This window comes from Amborella trichopoda, chromosome 2 (assembly GCF_054954075.1).
Source record: "Amborella trichopoda isolate Santa Cruz 75 chromosome 2, AtrichopodaSantaCruz75HAP2 v2.0, whole genome shotgun sequence".
NCBI lineage: Eukaryota > Viridiplantae > Streptophyta > Magnoliopsida > Amborellales > Amborellaceae > Amborella > Amborella trichopoda.
The window spans coordinates 59,202,417-59,219,006 of NC_142337.1; the positions used below are offsets into that span (position 1 = coordinate 59,202,417).

Genomic DNA, 16,590 nt, shown 5'->3' on the forward strand with positions numbered 1-16,590 from the left:
ATGCCAATATTGAAACTAAGGATTCTTTTTTATCATGTGGTTCATTAAAGGCCTCTCCGATTGATGGTGAAGCTATGTTGCCACTTTATCTTTTACTTGGTTATTGTTCTGTTAAATGTTACTTTTTCATTAAAGGATAAGAATGGTTGAGTGCAGGAACATCAGGACCCAATTAGGGCTGTAAGTAGTCTTACAAGCCCAAGCCTTTCCTGCTGAAGCAACCTAAGCATCGATGACCTGAAGGAAACATAACTTGTTCCTGCCAGCGTTTGAAATCAAATACAGGGTGCACGTAGATTTGCACCTTATTTTTGTTGAGTTTTTGCAGATCTTTGGATGCTCAATTCAATTGAGCATCTCACAAGAATCAGGGGTCTGAATGTATTGGTAGCTATAGATGGTTTTAATCTGGTTCATCCACTTCTTGCTTGCCATGGCAATTGATTTCGATAAAATTTTACAGGCTTATGATGCAGCTGGGAGTATCATTAATCATGAATTCTTCCATGGTTGATTTTTTTACACTTGCACTTGTCACAGGGCAAGCTATCGCCAAAATGAAAACAAAGTAGCAGTATGCGGTTGGTTCTTCTTAGTGGTACTTGTGGAGCTGTGTAATGGGGTTCTTTGACATTTTTTAAAGATCAACAGATAACCTAATTATTTTATAGCGCATTTTTGAAGGGTGTGGTTTGTAGAAGCTGGGGCCCTAATCAATCAAAGTAAGTCGCACGTTCAAATCGTGCCGTAACATGTTTTAGTATCAGAAATCTTTGTGATGGCCTGAAAATTTATTTTCATCTCTAATTATAAAATGTAAATATTCATTAATAGTGTAGATCAAGCAGATCTATGAGCACGTGAAAATCTTGAAAATTAACGGTTTAGATAATACATTACAGTATGCACTATTTCCAAGACTTGATATCTATTTTTTCTCATGTACATACATCTGGAGGTTGAGATGATTGAATTGAGGGTTTTTCAGCATCTAAACAACCTTTTCTAGTGAATTTTTTAGATGCGTCTTAATTTTTGTTTAGGACCTCACCCGTATATAAACCTTTTCCTTTTCTGAATCTTTCACATAAAAGATTACTTGCATAGAAAATCTCATGTATCTGGCTGCATTATAGGGTACACATGTGGCTTGGGTGGTTATAATTGAAATAATGGACGTCTATTGGAAGACGTCTTGGACTTAGGTATCCTTTTTTTTTATTTATATTTTTCTTTTGAGAAGTTGACGACTATAGGAGGCCATCTTGGACTTAGGCATCTGAAAGGTATTACAAGAGTCTCACTTTGAGGGGGTTACGGTGCCCTTTGTACAAAAGATAGGGCCACGGAGCAAAATGTACAAAAAATGGTGGCTCTCACAGGGCACTGTACAAAAGCCCACGAGTTGAAGCAAAAATGGCAAACATAGCTCCAAAAAATGCTGAGTTAGTTATGACTGTCAGAGTACTTGAAGTTGCAACTTCCTTTGCGAGCGAGAATCAGCATGACCGTTTCACAAGCTAATCTTTGACTTAGGAATCTTATGAATGCATTGTGAAGATGTCTATCGATTTTGGTGCATAAAATTATCATGGTGCATTTCTTATTGGAATGGATCGGGCTGATTCCCATGATGCGGAATGTGGTTATCTACTAAGGCTTGTGCTTATGATCCTTTCAAGAGCAACCTAGCCTTCCATTATCCCATGGAGTGGCTAGCTTTTGGAGATCAAGAGCTGGCTGATTAAATAGTCTTATTTTTTTTTTTTTAATTTCATCGATGTGGGTGTACGTTCCATTTTTTTTATTGGGGTTAATCTTTTAGGGATTGTAATGTGGGGTTAATCTCCAACTCCTAGTTTCTATTTTTTTGTTTTTATTTTTGCTATTCACTGGTTATTATTCATGGGTCACTGCTCACATAGGTATTTCTGAATTTTTTAATATTGTTTAAGTGGTATTTTAGAGTCTTATATTGTTTACTTGGATCTTAAGTTAATTTTAGGTTTTTATATAGGCTTATAAGAGGTGAGACGTCTTATTATGGGATGCTTATGTAGTTATGTTATTGGAATGAATTTTATTTTATGCAAGAAGAAATTTTTTCTTTTATTGCTTGATTTATAGCCACGATGTTTCTCTATTATTGGTATTTTTACTTGTATGAGGTCCGGGAAAAAGGTGGATTTAATTTCCCATCTTTCCTTTCTACATCAAGTGGCATCAGAGCATGGTTTGAAGATGGTTAGCGATTGGGATGGCTAGTCGTGGAGGTCTTAGCCATAGGGATGCGGATTTGATCTGATTGCACAAGGAAATGAACAACTTGAAGGAAAGGGTTACACAACTGTTTTTTTTTTTTTTGGGTAAATGGGTTATACAACTGTTGCACAAGAGATGCCCGCAATAGTGTGCCCTAAATGAAGAGGAATCTATAGGGACAGATTCAAAATCATGAGGTTTTATGGGGATTGGCTTGAATCAGAGTCTGAGCCTAATTAAGAATGAGCTGATGACATTTCAAGTTATGTAGATGTGTTTGATGTGCGATGGCAACAATGTGAGCGTAATTTTGAAGGAGAACAAGAAGGATCCAATCTTCAATTGGATTTAATATTCTTTGAATCGGTGGATGGTCCTATCTTTGATAGTGATCCAATTTTTGATAAAGAACCACGTGATCTTATCTTTGATGGGAATCTTATTTTTGATGAACGATTGGATGAAAACGAAGAACTGGAAGTTCCTATATATGACGAAGAACAAGTTGCAGGCGATTGTGGTGATCATCGCAATGATAGTAATGACTGCAACAATGGCGGTGGTGAAGAAGTAAATGAGTAGGCAATTTGAGGCAGCAACTGTAAAGGGCTGTTTTCTCTCACCGATGGTGGGGCTGACCTGTCATGTTTGCAATTAGAGGATCCCATTCCACAAAGGCAGGCTACTATAGCTGGGTGTACCAAAATCCTCAGACCTATAACCCATATGACCCATGATCAAGCCCCAATGTCAATGCGCAATATTCGGGTTGAGAGAGACCTTGTGTTTAGATTTCTTGTTAATCCATTTCGAAACTCGAGGGTGAGTTTTCTCCAACTAGGGGAGAATGATGGAGATCAAGAGTTGGGTGATTAAAAAATTTAGTTATTATTATTATTATTTTTTTAATTTCATGGATGTGAGTATATAGGTTATTTTTTATGAGGGTTAATTTGTTAGGAATTATAATGTGGGGTTAATCTCCAACACCTAGTTTCTAATGTTTTTATTTTTGTTTGGTTCTTACCATTCATTAGTTACTAGTCATGGGTGCCGTTTACGGATACTGCTCATGGGTATCGTTCACATGGGTGCTTTTGAATTTTTAACCTTGTTTAAGGGAATTTTAGAGTCTTCTATTGTTTTCCTGGCTCTTAAATTAATATTTGGGGTTCATTGGCTTATAAAAGGTGGCTGTCTCATTATGGGATTCGTATGTTATTGGGATGAATTTTATTTTATGAAAGAAGAAAGTTCTTCTCATGGCTTGATTTATATTTATCTCATTATGGGATGCTTATGTTTTTGAAATGAATTTTATTTTATGAAAGAAGAAAGTTTTTCTCTTGGCTTAATTTATATCTGTGTTTTATCTATTATTGCCGATTTTTACTTGTTTGAGGGTTGGAAAAACGTGGGTTCAATATCTCGCTTTCCTTCCTAAATCATTAGCAGTGAATCGAAATTCATCTTTTTGGTGTCCTAGGCAGGCTAGGGGTCCATCTGAACGAAATTGGCCCTAGGCGGGGGCCCTATTCAGATGTTTAGCCTGCATAGGCCTCCCAATGCCAAAGGCTGCCGAATGGAACCCTTGCTAGAAAAAGGTCCTTGGCCAAGGGCTCTCTAAGTGTTCGATGCAATGCATCCCTCGCTCTCTCTCTCACACACACACACACACACACACACCCATACACATACCCATATGCTCTCTTTTTCTCTACATGTAAAAAGATTAAAAACAAGAAGACAAACTCCAAGTATTCGATGCGGGGCCTTTCTCTTATGCTCCACATACATACGGATCCATATTCTTTCTCCACATAGAAGAAAAAGAAGCCAACCTCCTTGTGTTTGATGTGAGGCCCGTCGCTTACTCGCTTGCGAACACTTATGCACTCTCTTCATATAATAAGAAGAAAAAAATGAAGACAACATCAGGCGTTTGATGCAGGGCCTCTCTCTTACACCCACACATGGATCCTGTATTCTATCAATACGTATAAGATGAAGAAAATGAAGAAGATGACCTCGAAGTGTTTGATGCGAGGCCCCTCTCTCTCTCTCTCAAGTCTTTTTCTGCATGTAGGAAGAAGTAGAAAACAAGACAACCTTTAAGTGTTTGATGCGAGGCCTCTCTCACACGCACGTGAGCATATGCTCTCTCTCTCTGTATATATATAAGAAGGAAAAGATGAAGATGACTCCCAACTGTTCGGTGTGAGCCCTCTCTCTCTACATATAAGAAGAAAAAGAAGAAGACGACCTCCAACCGTTCAATGCGAGGCCTCACACACACACGTGGATCCTTAGCCAAGGTTTTTTGGGCACCCGCCACTCGGATGCCTTGGTGGCTGAATCACATTAATGGCTATTTGGTTACTCCGTTGGCTATTATCTGATGTCGTAACTGTAATGTACATGTTGCTCCCATTTATGAGTTGCTCAGTGCCGGGTTGTTTTTATGTTTTTCAAGTGCTGCTAATTTTGAATTGCTTCTCTAAGTCACTTATATGCGGTTTTTGGATTACGAGTCTATCATTATTCTTCTCTATGCTTCCTGGCACATAATGATGTCTGATTTACTGCTACTTAAACTGGTTGAGCGCTTCATACTTAATTTTCAGATGTTGGGAGTCCATGATATTTATGACCAGGAATTCAGCAGAGTTCATTGGGACATCTATCTCGAGTTCCCTATTTTGTTGTTCTCTGGATGTGTTGTTGTATATTTGTACAATCAATATTAGGCACTGTTGCCTTGAGAATGTGGCTGTATCCTCTTCCTCTCTTATTTCGCTTCAAGTTACAGTTTTTATGTTAGATTATATCCTAGCCGATGTCAACAATTTCTTCCTGCACAGGAAAGATAGAATAATATTGAATGGTTTATGGCAACTGGTTGCATTATTCCTTGTGTGGTCCTTCCATCCACTTTAAGGATACATGCTTGTGATGTGTCTTTCTTTTTTCTCTTTTTAACTGGGCCTATTTTGTTTGTTATGGTTCAGAGCATTTTCTTCTTGGATTGATGTTAATTATGTGGGTAGTGAAGCATTGTAAAGACATCATAGGTGATGTCTTTTAGATTCTTTGAATAGCTACAGATTTCAGTATATGGCTCATTCTTTTGATTTTAATCTGGATTTTCTTATTTATAACTCATAATAGCGATTAATCTTTTTTCTTTGTGTATTTCTTGTGGTAGTGATATTTACCTTGTAATTCATTTCTTTGGGGCAGGTATTGTTTTTGCAAGAGTTTTGTAGTTTAAGTAAGAGTTTGCAACTGGTACATCAAATGCGGCTTTTCAGGTATGTGAATATTATATTATATCATTAAATGGATGCTGGTGGATCTTTTGTTTTTGAGTTCAGTCTGTGGTTTTATTGTTTTAACTTGGGAACTGCTCGTTGAAGCCTACTGTCGGTAGCGTTAATTGATGACAGCATGTAAAGTTTACTTTGGTGTATGGCATTCTTTTCATGAGATCCTTCCATTTTCTTCACTCCCTTATGCTCTCTCATTCTGAAGTTACATATTTTCTCCAGGGATCTGGTGACTGAAGGTCTTTTTGATATCATCACAGACATTCTTCAGAGCGAAGATAAGGCACTAGTGTTGACTGGGTAAATAGATCATGAATTCTGTAGAGGATGTGCAATACTTTTTATACTTGTTTTTTCTTCAATTGCTCATAGCTGCATGTAATAAGCTCTTTCCTAAGTTTAGTGCAATGGGTGCCAACTGGATTTTCAGGACGGATATTCTAATCATCGTTCTAAACCAAGATCCAAATCTTCTCCGGGCATATATCATTCAGCAGGAAGGCCACACCCTTCTTGGACTCCTGGTATGCGATATCGAAAAAATTAGAGTGCTATATAATATATGTCGAAGTCAACTTCACTAGTGTCATGAAATCAGTTTGTCCAAGGGTTGATGAGATTGTTTAAGATGCCTACCTTCTTATACTGGCATCATTAATGAACTTTTGGTTATGTAGATGCATGATATATTTTGATTTTTATTTAGTATCTCAGTTAAGGGATGTGTTAATCAGACAAGGTACTGAATGCAGGTTAAAGGTATGATAACAGACTTCGGCGAGGACATGCATTGCCAGTTTCTTGAAATTATTCGCATTTTGTTGGACTCGTACACAATGTCGGGATCTCAGGTGCAATAAAACTATCCTTCCTTCTGTTTTACTGAGGTCAATATACTTCTTTGTTAAAGCTTGCCTTGGATGCTTTTATTTCTCTATTGTTTTTCAGTGCTTAAGTTCGCATTCTTGTATTGAACAAATGAATAACCATAAGTATCATATTGATCTCATGAATTCCACTTCCTGGGTCTAAGGCACTGTCCTTGGGATATGGAAGCCTTATAACAGTTTTTTTGAGAGCAGAAACTTTATAACAGGTTGTAGATAGTACTTGTCATACAGACTGGTCGTTTGTTTGGTGTAACATTTTTCTGGGTACTGTGATGCTCAAGACTGGGTTTCATGCCATGTTTCGGGAGAGTTGCCTACTTATTTGTAATTGATGGACCTGATGTCATGGATATCTTCTTCAGCTGTGAAAACTGCAGTTTCAACTGTACAGACTTTGCTTTAACTTATTGCTAATCACATGGTGCTGTTGTAGTTCTAATGGAACTAACATCCTTTATAATGCTACAGCTCCTACCTGCAGCACTTGTGGGTGTGGGATTAGAAAAAGGGTCTTTGCAGTAATTAATGGGCGTAGTCAACAGCCGTGATATCAGGTTTCCAATTTTAGTAAGTAGTGATAATAAAGGTAAATATTGGGCAATATTTTCTAATTAATGGTTTCTTTACAGAAATAAAATAATGAATTTTACAAAATTTCTCCCTGTAGCTCTCTTCCAAATTTGTTAATGATTTTTCCTTTCTTATTTATTTTAACTTTTTCTTCTGTTTTCTTACTTCTTTTTGTCCCTTTTAGTCAGTGGCAACTGCCCTGAGATGATGGCCGTTACTGTTACCATAAACAAATGGATTTGGCCTGGTTCTGTTCTATTGTGCCCTTCTTTCATACCTGCGCTAATCATTCAGAGTCATACTTCTTATTCATCTGATCAGCTTATGGAGCTTCTGTCACCTTTGGAACTAAAACATTACATGAGAAGCTTCAGATGATATGAGAACTTCTATAAAGTCACTCTTGATGGTAGGGCCGACATTTCCTAGTTCTCTATACTTCTTCCCACTCCACAATCATGGTGATGATGCTAAAAAAATTTATGTTGTTCTGATTATGTATGCGTGGAGTGGGAGTTGTAGAACATAATAGAATTTAGAGTGTGGAAACATCAATGTTTAGGATTAGAGTTGGCAGTGATTGGGGAGTGGGTCTTGGATAAGGGAATGGCATCCTATGTACAAGTTTCTATAATTCTAGTCTTAAAAGGAAATTCCATAATGATGTCTTCCGGTTTGCTCCTCAACGTGGGGGTTACTTATTTTCTCTTAAGTCCGACATATCCGCAGGTCAGCAATTCAGACCTTCACTTTACTAAGTGCTTAATAATGAAGGGTTGTTCTGGTCATTATATTGCATAATGGCTAGACTTCCTAGAAATGTTAGAATTGTCCTAGACCGATAGCAAACTATGTCGTGGACTACAGAGCCCTTGTAAATCCTTTTTATCGCTTTAATTCATGTGGTTTCTACATTTAGATAATGCCCTTTAATATAGTAAGGGCGCATTTTTCTGTTTGACTTTCACTCTGTTCTTCTTGTGAGTTGCTAGGGACCTTTTATTCATCATTTCGTGTTCAACTACCAGTTGTATATTTTTTCATTATTTTTTATTTTCTGATTAATTTGCTTTCTAATTTTTTTTTATAAAATTTTCTCTTTTTCATGAATAATATGTGTTTGTTCTTCTTTGTTGCGATTTCTATTTGCCAATGCCGTAGATCGTTGTTTCTTTACATTTCTACCTGAAACTTCAGGGGCTTCACTTGATGGCCCTTTCTCTGTTGCGCTCTGTTGTGAGTTGTGTCTTCATTGAATGACCAATGGTTTATTTCTTATGGTTGTTTTATATTTTGTTTGATTTTATTTTCATGGCTTTTTCATTCTCATGAATGACATGTATTTTTTTCTACTTTGTCAGTGTTTATATTGATGTTTTATATTTTATTTGTTCAATTAGGTTTTATGATTATCTAATTACTGGTTCTTTAGATTTTGTACATTTAATTAAGTTTTTAGGTGGTCAAAATCGCTCCATGATGACTTGCCAAATTGACTTCTTTTAGAGTCTCAGTTGAGTGAGGTAGAATTTCAATTTTCATTCAGATCCTCTGCAATACATAAATCAATTTATTACACACGATTGCGTAATGTCATGGGTAGGTTTTAATCTAGCTGCATAAATTGTCTGTTCTGCTCTAGCTAGTTTATTTTATTAATTTGTTTTGGATGTGATTGGTATATTACCAGCCTCACGATTAGCAAACTTCATAACTGCTTTTGTCATTTTTTTTAATGGAAAAAATTGTATAGGTTGACTGTTCATATTTGAAATTTGCTGTCATCCTTCCTGCCATTGGAGTGGTAGCAACTATAGGATATGCTTGACTTGTTTGGCCACTTACTGTTTTAATAAAAAGGAAGGATAGAGTAGCAGCCAAGGAGATTCAAACTATGAACATGAGGTGTAAGAACCATCTGTGCTAGCCAGAAGCCATTTTGGTACTGTTAGGATTTGAGTAGGTAAGAGTGTACAGCATACTTGGCCTTGCTAGTCTGAGTAACTCGCCAGAGTCCGAGTTGACTCAGGCGCGTCGCAGAACACTGCTTTTTCACTTGGACCTTAGTCTCACTAGATCGGATTCTATTTTATGATTTATGCTTTTAGTGGCTATCTTCTTTCTATGTTTTGGTTCCAATTTTTTAGAATTGTCACTCTCAAATGTTGTGATGAGGCTTTCATTTGGTTGCAGAGGGACACAATTGTGGAAATTTTTTACGACAAGTACATGGATCAGTTAATTGATGTTGTTGCATCATCCTGCTGCTGTAAGGGGAGTGTTCGAACTAATGTTAAATCAACTGGTCTTGTTGGAAGAGTTGGACCTCAGTCTGTGACTAAGCCTGATATCTTGTCAAACATCTGTGAACTGCTCTGTTTTTGTGTCCTCCACCATCCCTACAGGATAAAGTATATTTCAGATTTAAGTTCATGTTCTTCAGTGATTATTCATCATGTTCTTATGGCTTTTGTAGTTGACATTGCAAACATGACATTAACCTTTTGCAGGTGCAACTTTCTTCACAATAATGTAATAGAAAAGGTCCTGTACCTTACTCGCAGGAAGGAAAAGTATCTTGTGGTTGCTGCCGTTCGCTTTCTTCGTACAATTATTTCTCGCAATGTGAGATGTCACTTCCTTTATTCAAGATGGATGTACTCATATTATATAATATTATAGCCTTTAGCCTTATCAAGTATATCTTAGTGATACGTTTCTTTTGCTTCTTGTCTGAAATGAGAAAACCAGGACCATTATTACTTTGCCTTTTTAGCAGAGGCACTTTTGTTTAAAATGTTAAAAACAATGTTCTCTTTAATTGTCCTTGAAATCAATGGATGTTGGGAGTAGTAGCATGACACTTTAATGGATACTAAATGCTATGTTTTGTTTTTGAGATTATCCTTGTGATAAGCGTTTTCCATCTTTCCTGCACAAGACATTTGGATGCCCAACTTACATGGGCTCTTATATAAGTGTCACTAACATGTTTAATGTTAGTTATGCAGTGGCACTGTGTCCTTTCACTCAAAGCTTAGGATGTGAACAGTGTTGGCATTTGGCTAACACCTTCTAATCCATTTATTTTATTATTCTTTTGAACATAGATTTGTGTTTTGCACGCCTTTGCTTTTTTATGTGTGGGAGTATCTACAAAGGCACCAAACAGTGGTTTAGGTTCTCTCCTTCAATGATAGGGACCATATTGGAGGCCCATTTCCAAGAAAGATTACTTGGAAAATAGAACTTTTTAGTGAGTCGCACTTCTGGACTAGGGCTATAGTCCCTTACCTAACATCCAAAGCTAAGATGAAGTGATTCAATCCTTAATCTCCAAGTTGAAGAGTTGAACACATGGAGATTTCTTTCTTTCTTTCTTTTTTTTTTTTTGGAAAAGTGATTTGTATCAAACCCCCATAGATCATCTGAGTAAACATTGATCTTCGTGAGTAAACATTGATCTTCTGGTAATAGGGCTTCCATTTTTTATATTATTATTTTAGTATTAGGAAATTTATTTAAGATAAACAAAAAATTAGAATTAAGAACAGAATAAGGAAAGTAATGATACTTCTCTAAAGAAGGAAAGAGACTTCCCTGAATGAAAACCAGTTGTCTTTTTAACTGCTGCTGATATAGCTGACTTAAGCAAAAGAAGAAATTAATCCAAAATATTATATATGCCTGAAACATGACAGCTGCAAGAAGCCTTTTTTCCCCATTTTATTTTCCAGTGGTTGCTTGGGTGCCTTTGGACCTTTGTAGCTGGCTGGACATTGCAGTCTGGATTTGAATTGAGGAGCCACATTTATTAAAAAAAACATCTGTTCAGTGCGAGGTAGCTGCTTTTTGTTGACACTTACGAAGAACAATGATCAAAAGGTTGGCCACCTCTCTGATTAGGCAGGCCTCCTATTGGCCGAAACATTACAGCTGCAAGAAGCCTTTTTCCCCCATTTTATTTTCCAGTGGTTGCTAGGGTGCCTTTGGACCTTTGTAGCTGCTGGACATTGCAGTCTGGATTTGAATTGAGGTCCCACATTTATTAAAAAAAACATCTGTTCAGTGCGAGGTAGCTGCTTTCTGTTGACACTTACGAAGAACAATGATCAAAAAGTTGGCCACTTCTCCGATTAGGCAGGCCTCCTATCAGCCGAGAGCCTTAGGTACACCGCCTAGGGGTATAGGCGGGTGCCCACGGCAGCAAAACCAAAGGCGCCCGCCTTTTGGTCTATGGCAGTACCTAGACCCATGCTTTGGCACAGGCCAGGCCCCCTTATTCCCCAGCCAAGGGTGGAAAACAGCCCTTTGACGGGGGCATTTTCTGCCATTTTTCCTCAAAATGAGGGGAGTAGGTTTTTTGGGGGCCCTCCCTTCCTCCCCCACCCAAAAAATGAAAATAAAATATAGAGCCCCTGCTTTAAGGGAGAGAAAGAAGATTAAAAACAAATTTTTTGAGATATCCTGAACTTTTTTTGTTTTGTTTGGGGAAGGGGGGGTTGGGTTGGTGGGGTGGTTGGGGTGAATTTGAACTTTTTGATTTTGTAAAATTTAAGAGTACGGAATCCAATATTTTGCGAGACTTGTAGGGGTGGGGGTGTTTCGGCAACCAAAGCTCACCGATTCCAGTCAACATTGCATGGGTTTCCAATCACTCGATTTCGAATTTCAATCTCACGTATGAGTTTAAAATAGTACAATATAATAACGCACACAAAGGATCTTTTTTTTTTCTGTAAGTACAATTAGGGGTGTTCGGTATCTAGCAAAAACCCCCAAGTGCGAATCCCTCTGGTCTCTATTCGGGCCATCGAAGGAACTAGCTGTGGAATCTGCAATTTTGAACATTGACATAGTATGGTGGTAATGATCTATTTATTCCTTTTTTGTGATGATGATGTTGAGTCAAAGCCATCAAATTGTGCAGTGATGGAAATGCAAAATTAAGTTTTAGGGAGCCAGATGAGTACCTGAATGCTGTATGGAAATTATCTCTGTTGAATGTACCTCTAATAACTTTCACTGTCAAATGGGAGGGATTGCTTTGAATATCAGTTGCTACTCTTTTTTTTTGAGGTCCTGCATTTCGGGAAAGTTATATGCATTATAATTCTCCAGAGAAATATGTCGTTCTTTTATTGATATATGATTTTGTTTTTAATTGGATCTTTCTTGATTCATAATTTTTGTTTAGTACATCTGTTTCAGTTTCAGCTTTTGAATAATGGCATGGGACTACATGATTGTCCTGAACTTCAGAATTTGCAGGATGAGTTTCTCCTCCGCCATATTGTGAAGCACAACCTCCTGAAACCAGTTGTAGAGGTTTTTGTTGCAAATGGAAATCGCTATAATCTGCTGCACTCTGCAGTTCTCGAACTTTTTGAATATATTCGCAAGGTTTCTCTCTCTTTATCCCTATATCTGGTATCTTTCTGTGATATATTCAGTTCAGAATGTCCTTTGGACTATTTTTTTTCCCTCGGTATTCTTTTATTTGGCACCCAAAAATTTGTTCCCATAGTTATCTTTGTTTTGTGCAGGAAAATCTTAAATCTTTGATTTTATACTCAGTTGAATGCTTCTGGGACCAGTTGGAGAAGTTCGAACATTTAGATACATTTCGTGCTCTGAAACTTAAGTACGAACAGGTGAGATCTTTCTTTCCATGTAAATGGTCATAATACCAAAAGAGAACTTGTTTATCAGTGGAAATGCTTATCGTAATTGGCATGTCTTTAAAACTATACTTTTCCCTAAAATTTGTGAAGCATATTTTTTGCTGCACTTTCCCCACATGTTCTGTCTCTGGAAAATATGTGCAAGTTTTGTTTGGTGAGCAAAATCAGAGATAACAAAAATGGAACTAGAAAGGATAAGCTAAGAATAACAGATAATAGTTTCAGGAAAAAAAAGGGGCAAGGTAAGAATAAGTGAAGAACATAATGAAGATGATAGGTATACTAAAGGCCATTCCAAAGCAGCAATATTCAATTCACAACCTTGGAAGAAAGGGCCCCCAATCAGAAGCAAAGTACAAAAAGAGTTGACATATGACATGGGAGAACAATTATAGAATGTATAGACATTTAATAGTGGAAAATTTAAATAAAGTGTGACCTGATTAACGAGCATTGTACTGATTTGTGATTCAGAAGAAAATTCATCTATAAATTTTTTTTGGCTCACGTCAGAAGCACAATTGTTTCTCACTTTCTCTGTTCTCTGAATTAGTCTATGGAGAGCTGTCAACCAAAGAACCCTAGAAGTAGCATTGGTGACCCTAGGAAACGGATTGATGAGCGTGCCCTTGAAAAGGAAGAGGAGGATTACTTCAATGAGGATAGGTATATTCTCTACTTTTTTTGTTGTTTACTGTCTTTTTATTAACTTCGGAAGGTATATTCTCTTATATGATACCAATTATCTTTTTATCTGGTTTTTTTGTCAGCGATGAAGAAGATTCCACATCAGCTCGCATCTCAAATTCATGTAACCAGCCGGCAGCATCAGTTTTGATCAATGGAGATAGTACTAACTACTCATCTTTCAGGTATGTCTTGAACTCAGCCATGGGTGTCTTCAATTAGATGTTATTTTCATTTGTGTAGAATTTTTTTTTTCAAATATAGGATTCCAAATTTTCAATCACAAAGAAAACATATGTTCTTGGTTCCTCCTGTTATTTTGTGAAAAAAGGAGGTTTCTTGTTTTGGTTCAAACATGGAAAGGAAGGAAAGTACGGTATCCAATGGATTGTAGAAAACCATGGTGTCTTGGGTTCAGGGTCATCACCATCGTATGAAAATGGGACCAATGTTCTGTTGTGTTGGGTCCCATATTCTCCCCGCACTATCCAATCGTTTCTCTGAGCTGTGGTGACCCCAATGCAATATGGTATTTTATTGCCTAATGGATTATGATGTACCATGTGCCAAGGAATGGTGGTTCTCCATTGGCTATTGAAGTATGTTAACTTCCTCGAATGAAATGGCATTCTCTTCCTTATGCAGTTGATTTGAAATTTTTTTTTATGAAGTACACAAATAGATTTCTTTTCCTTTTTGTTTAAATTTGTAGGGAGGGATCTGTTGGTCTAGTAGACTATGAAGATGACGAAGAAGAAGATGAAGATGGCCAAAAAGAAGTTTCCACTCCCCATGACATGCCACCAGACTCGCCTACGTCCAAACGTAAAATGGAGGTTATAGACCACATTGATCAAGAGCTACCTACCAAGAAACACCGAACCAAGAAAACTCAAAATGAGATAATCCCATCTCGAGATGATAAAACCCTGAATGACACTATCCCTTCTCGAGGTGGAGATGCTGCATGTTCAAATTGCGGTCCTGATCAGCTACTCAGAAAGAAGGCTTATCATCAAAACTTGAATGGAAGTCATGATGTGGCTGAGGGACAGAAGGAACCAGTGGCCCCAAGTCGATGTTCTAACTGCTCTGCCAATAACAGTTTTAATCTTAGAGAAGCAAGTGAAGAGGAGCCCTCACCCTTAACAAACCAAGTGAATTCCTCCTCTCTAACTGATGGTTTTGTGAATGTGTCAAAGATAACGGGTTCGGGCATGCCCAAATTCAGTGATGGGAAGCCTGAGGCCCTCTCCTCAGAGCCACCTTCTGGAACACAAGCTTCGGAACCTTATTCAGTCCGATAATGGGCCATAATTATTTCCCTCTTGTTTTTGAATCTTGGTTTGTACATTACAAGCAGATATTTGAAGGAAAAGAGGTTATGAAGGGGAGCTGCTGTTCCTTCGGTTTGAGAGAGAGAGGGGGAGAGTGAGTCCCCTGCAGGCCAATGAAGGGTTTGATCCTCTTTCTGGCCACCATTTTCCTCAGATTCGAGCAGGCCATGTCCGAAATCCGCATAGAGCCTGCAATTAGCCTTTGAGCTTGTTCCAGAAATGCGTTTAAGTTTTAATCTCAATCTAGAGTATTTGGTTCTGCTCAAACATGCTTCTGCCTCTGTAAAAACATTCATTTTGGTCTTTCAGGTCCTCATACTTTTGTTTCCTTTTGCTTTTCTATATATATCTCTATTCTGGTGCCTCTTGAGCTCTCATTTCTTTAAGAGCCCCATATGTGTGATTAACAGGGACTATGGGGTGCCATGGCATAATGCATGGGAGTGGAAATAACAAATGTGGGCCCCTTTGAATGGCCATGTAATTCATATGTAGACTGTACAATATCATGCTGAGCTTGTCTTTAGGAGTTTTGACAGTGGCTTTTCAGGTCATGAATTAGTCAGGCTGGTCCTCGTTGCCGTCAAGGGCACCATCTGATGCAAAGCCAACAATTCTTGACTATTTATTTTTTTCATGATTTGTTTCCTTCTAGTATAAAATGAGAAACCTTCAGTATCATTGGTGGCAAAACCACATTGCTCTGTACATGGATTTCAATGAAACAATGTTCTTAATTTAATGGTGATCAGTTTATTCCATAAAATCATCCAGTGGGTACTTTTAAGGGTAATGCCATCTAACCCTCGTGTACTTTGGGGAAACTTGGACTTGATTAACCCATTGTTATATTTTCTCTCTCTATGTAAAAGTGTTGGCAGAATTTGGGTGCAACATATTACATTAATCTATGTAGCTTATGGTGAATGAGTTGGTACATTCACGTTACTTTGTCCGTGTTTATTCAGGTTCAAACTGGACATATCTGATGTACATCTCTAGAACCCCCTTCTAGATGAAGGTTTGGATCTAGACTCGACTTGTTTTAATTCAATCCTCTCATATTGTTCCTCATTTGTTAGGAAATATAGGCAAATTCCTGCAGCATCCACAAGTGAGTTCTCTCTCAAGTTATGGTTTTTCGGGTTGCAATTTTGTGTTACTTTGGGGAATCTTCCTTCAAAACCTGCAGAAAAATTCAGTTTTGGAGTTTAATATCCTTGTGGTGGTCTAAAAACCTATTTTTGCCCCGCCTTAAAGAATTTGAGGTTCCAAAAAGTGAGATTTAATGTCTAAACACTTAGAAATGAACAGTTCAGAAAATGCATTCTAAGTGATCATTTCTAGTGCTTGAAATCTATTTTGTCTATATTTATGATTTGTCAAAGTTGAGATGATCATCGGTTTGCTGATTTTTCAGTACGAACTAATTTTTCTTGGAAGTTTGGTATGGCTTTAGGCGACGCCACAAAATGCTTTCGCATCAAGCAAATTTTGTCACCAATAATCCAGACCCCAAGATACTGATATTTGATTGATAGACGGTCCCTTTATGTGCACCAATTAACAAATATGGATACGAACTGATTCACTATTCACCAGCCATCAGTTCCTCTTTGAATGTAAATCTCGCATGGTTCTCGCTACCAGTTTTTAACTTGAAAATCAGTAGTAAATATCGAGAAATAACCCTATTGCATCCAATGTTTAATGACCCAATGCAAACTTGTAACCTTCTTCCTTTTGGTTGGATAGTTTTTAACATTGTTCGACACTTCTTATATCGCCATTATATATATATATATATATATATATATATATATATATGGAAAAA

At 37.5% G+C, this 16,590-nt stretch overlaps 1 protein-coding gene across 12 annotated transcripts in view; it reads left to right on the forward strand.

Moving 5' to 3' along the window:
- The window catches only part of LOC18431218 (binding protein), a 31,782-nt gene extending 16,662 nt beyond the window's left edge, over positions 1-15,120 (forward strand). For 4 of the 12 annotated variants that reach the window (XM_088858953.1, XM_088858951.1, XM_088858954.1 and 1 more), the window contains 11 exons: positions 5,503-5,573; positions 5,811-5,888; positions 6,019-6,112; positions 6,341-6,439; positions 9,242-9,459; positions 9,559-9,673; positions 12,260-12,451; positions 12,595-12,702; positions 13,286-13,398; positions 13,503-13,604; positions 14,132-15,120. In XM_088858953.1, coding sequence (XP_088715079.1) covers positions 5,503-5,573; positions 5,811-5,888; positions 6,019-6,112; positions 6,341-6,439; positions 9,242-9,459; positions 9,559-9,673; positions 12,260-12,451; positions 12,595-12,702; positions 13,286-13,398; positions 13,503-13,604; positions 14,132-14,726 — 1,785 coding nt within the window. In that variant the 3' untranslated portion in view covers positions 14,727-15,120. The remainder of the gene's footprint in view (positions 1-5,502; positions 5,574-5,810; positions 5,889-6,018; positions 6,113-6,340; positions 6,440-9,241; positions 9,460-9,558; positions 9,674-12,259; positions 12,452-12,594; positions 12,703-13,285; positions 13,399-13,502; positions 13,605-14,131) is intronic. The other 8 variants (XM_088858955.1, XM_020665592.2, XM_088858956.1 and 5 more) reach the window with 2 other exon arrangements.
- The last annotated feature ends 1,470 nt before the right edge of the window (positions 15,121-16,590 follow it).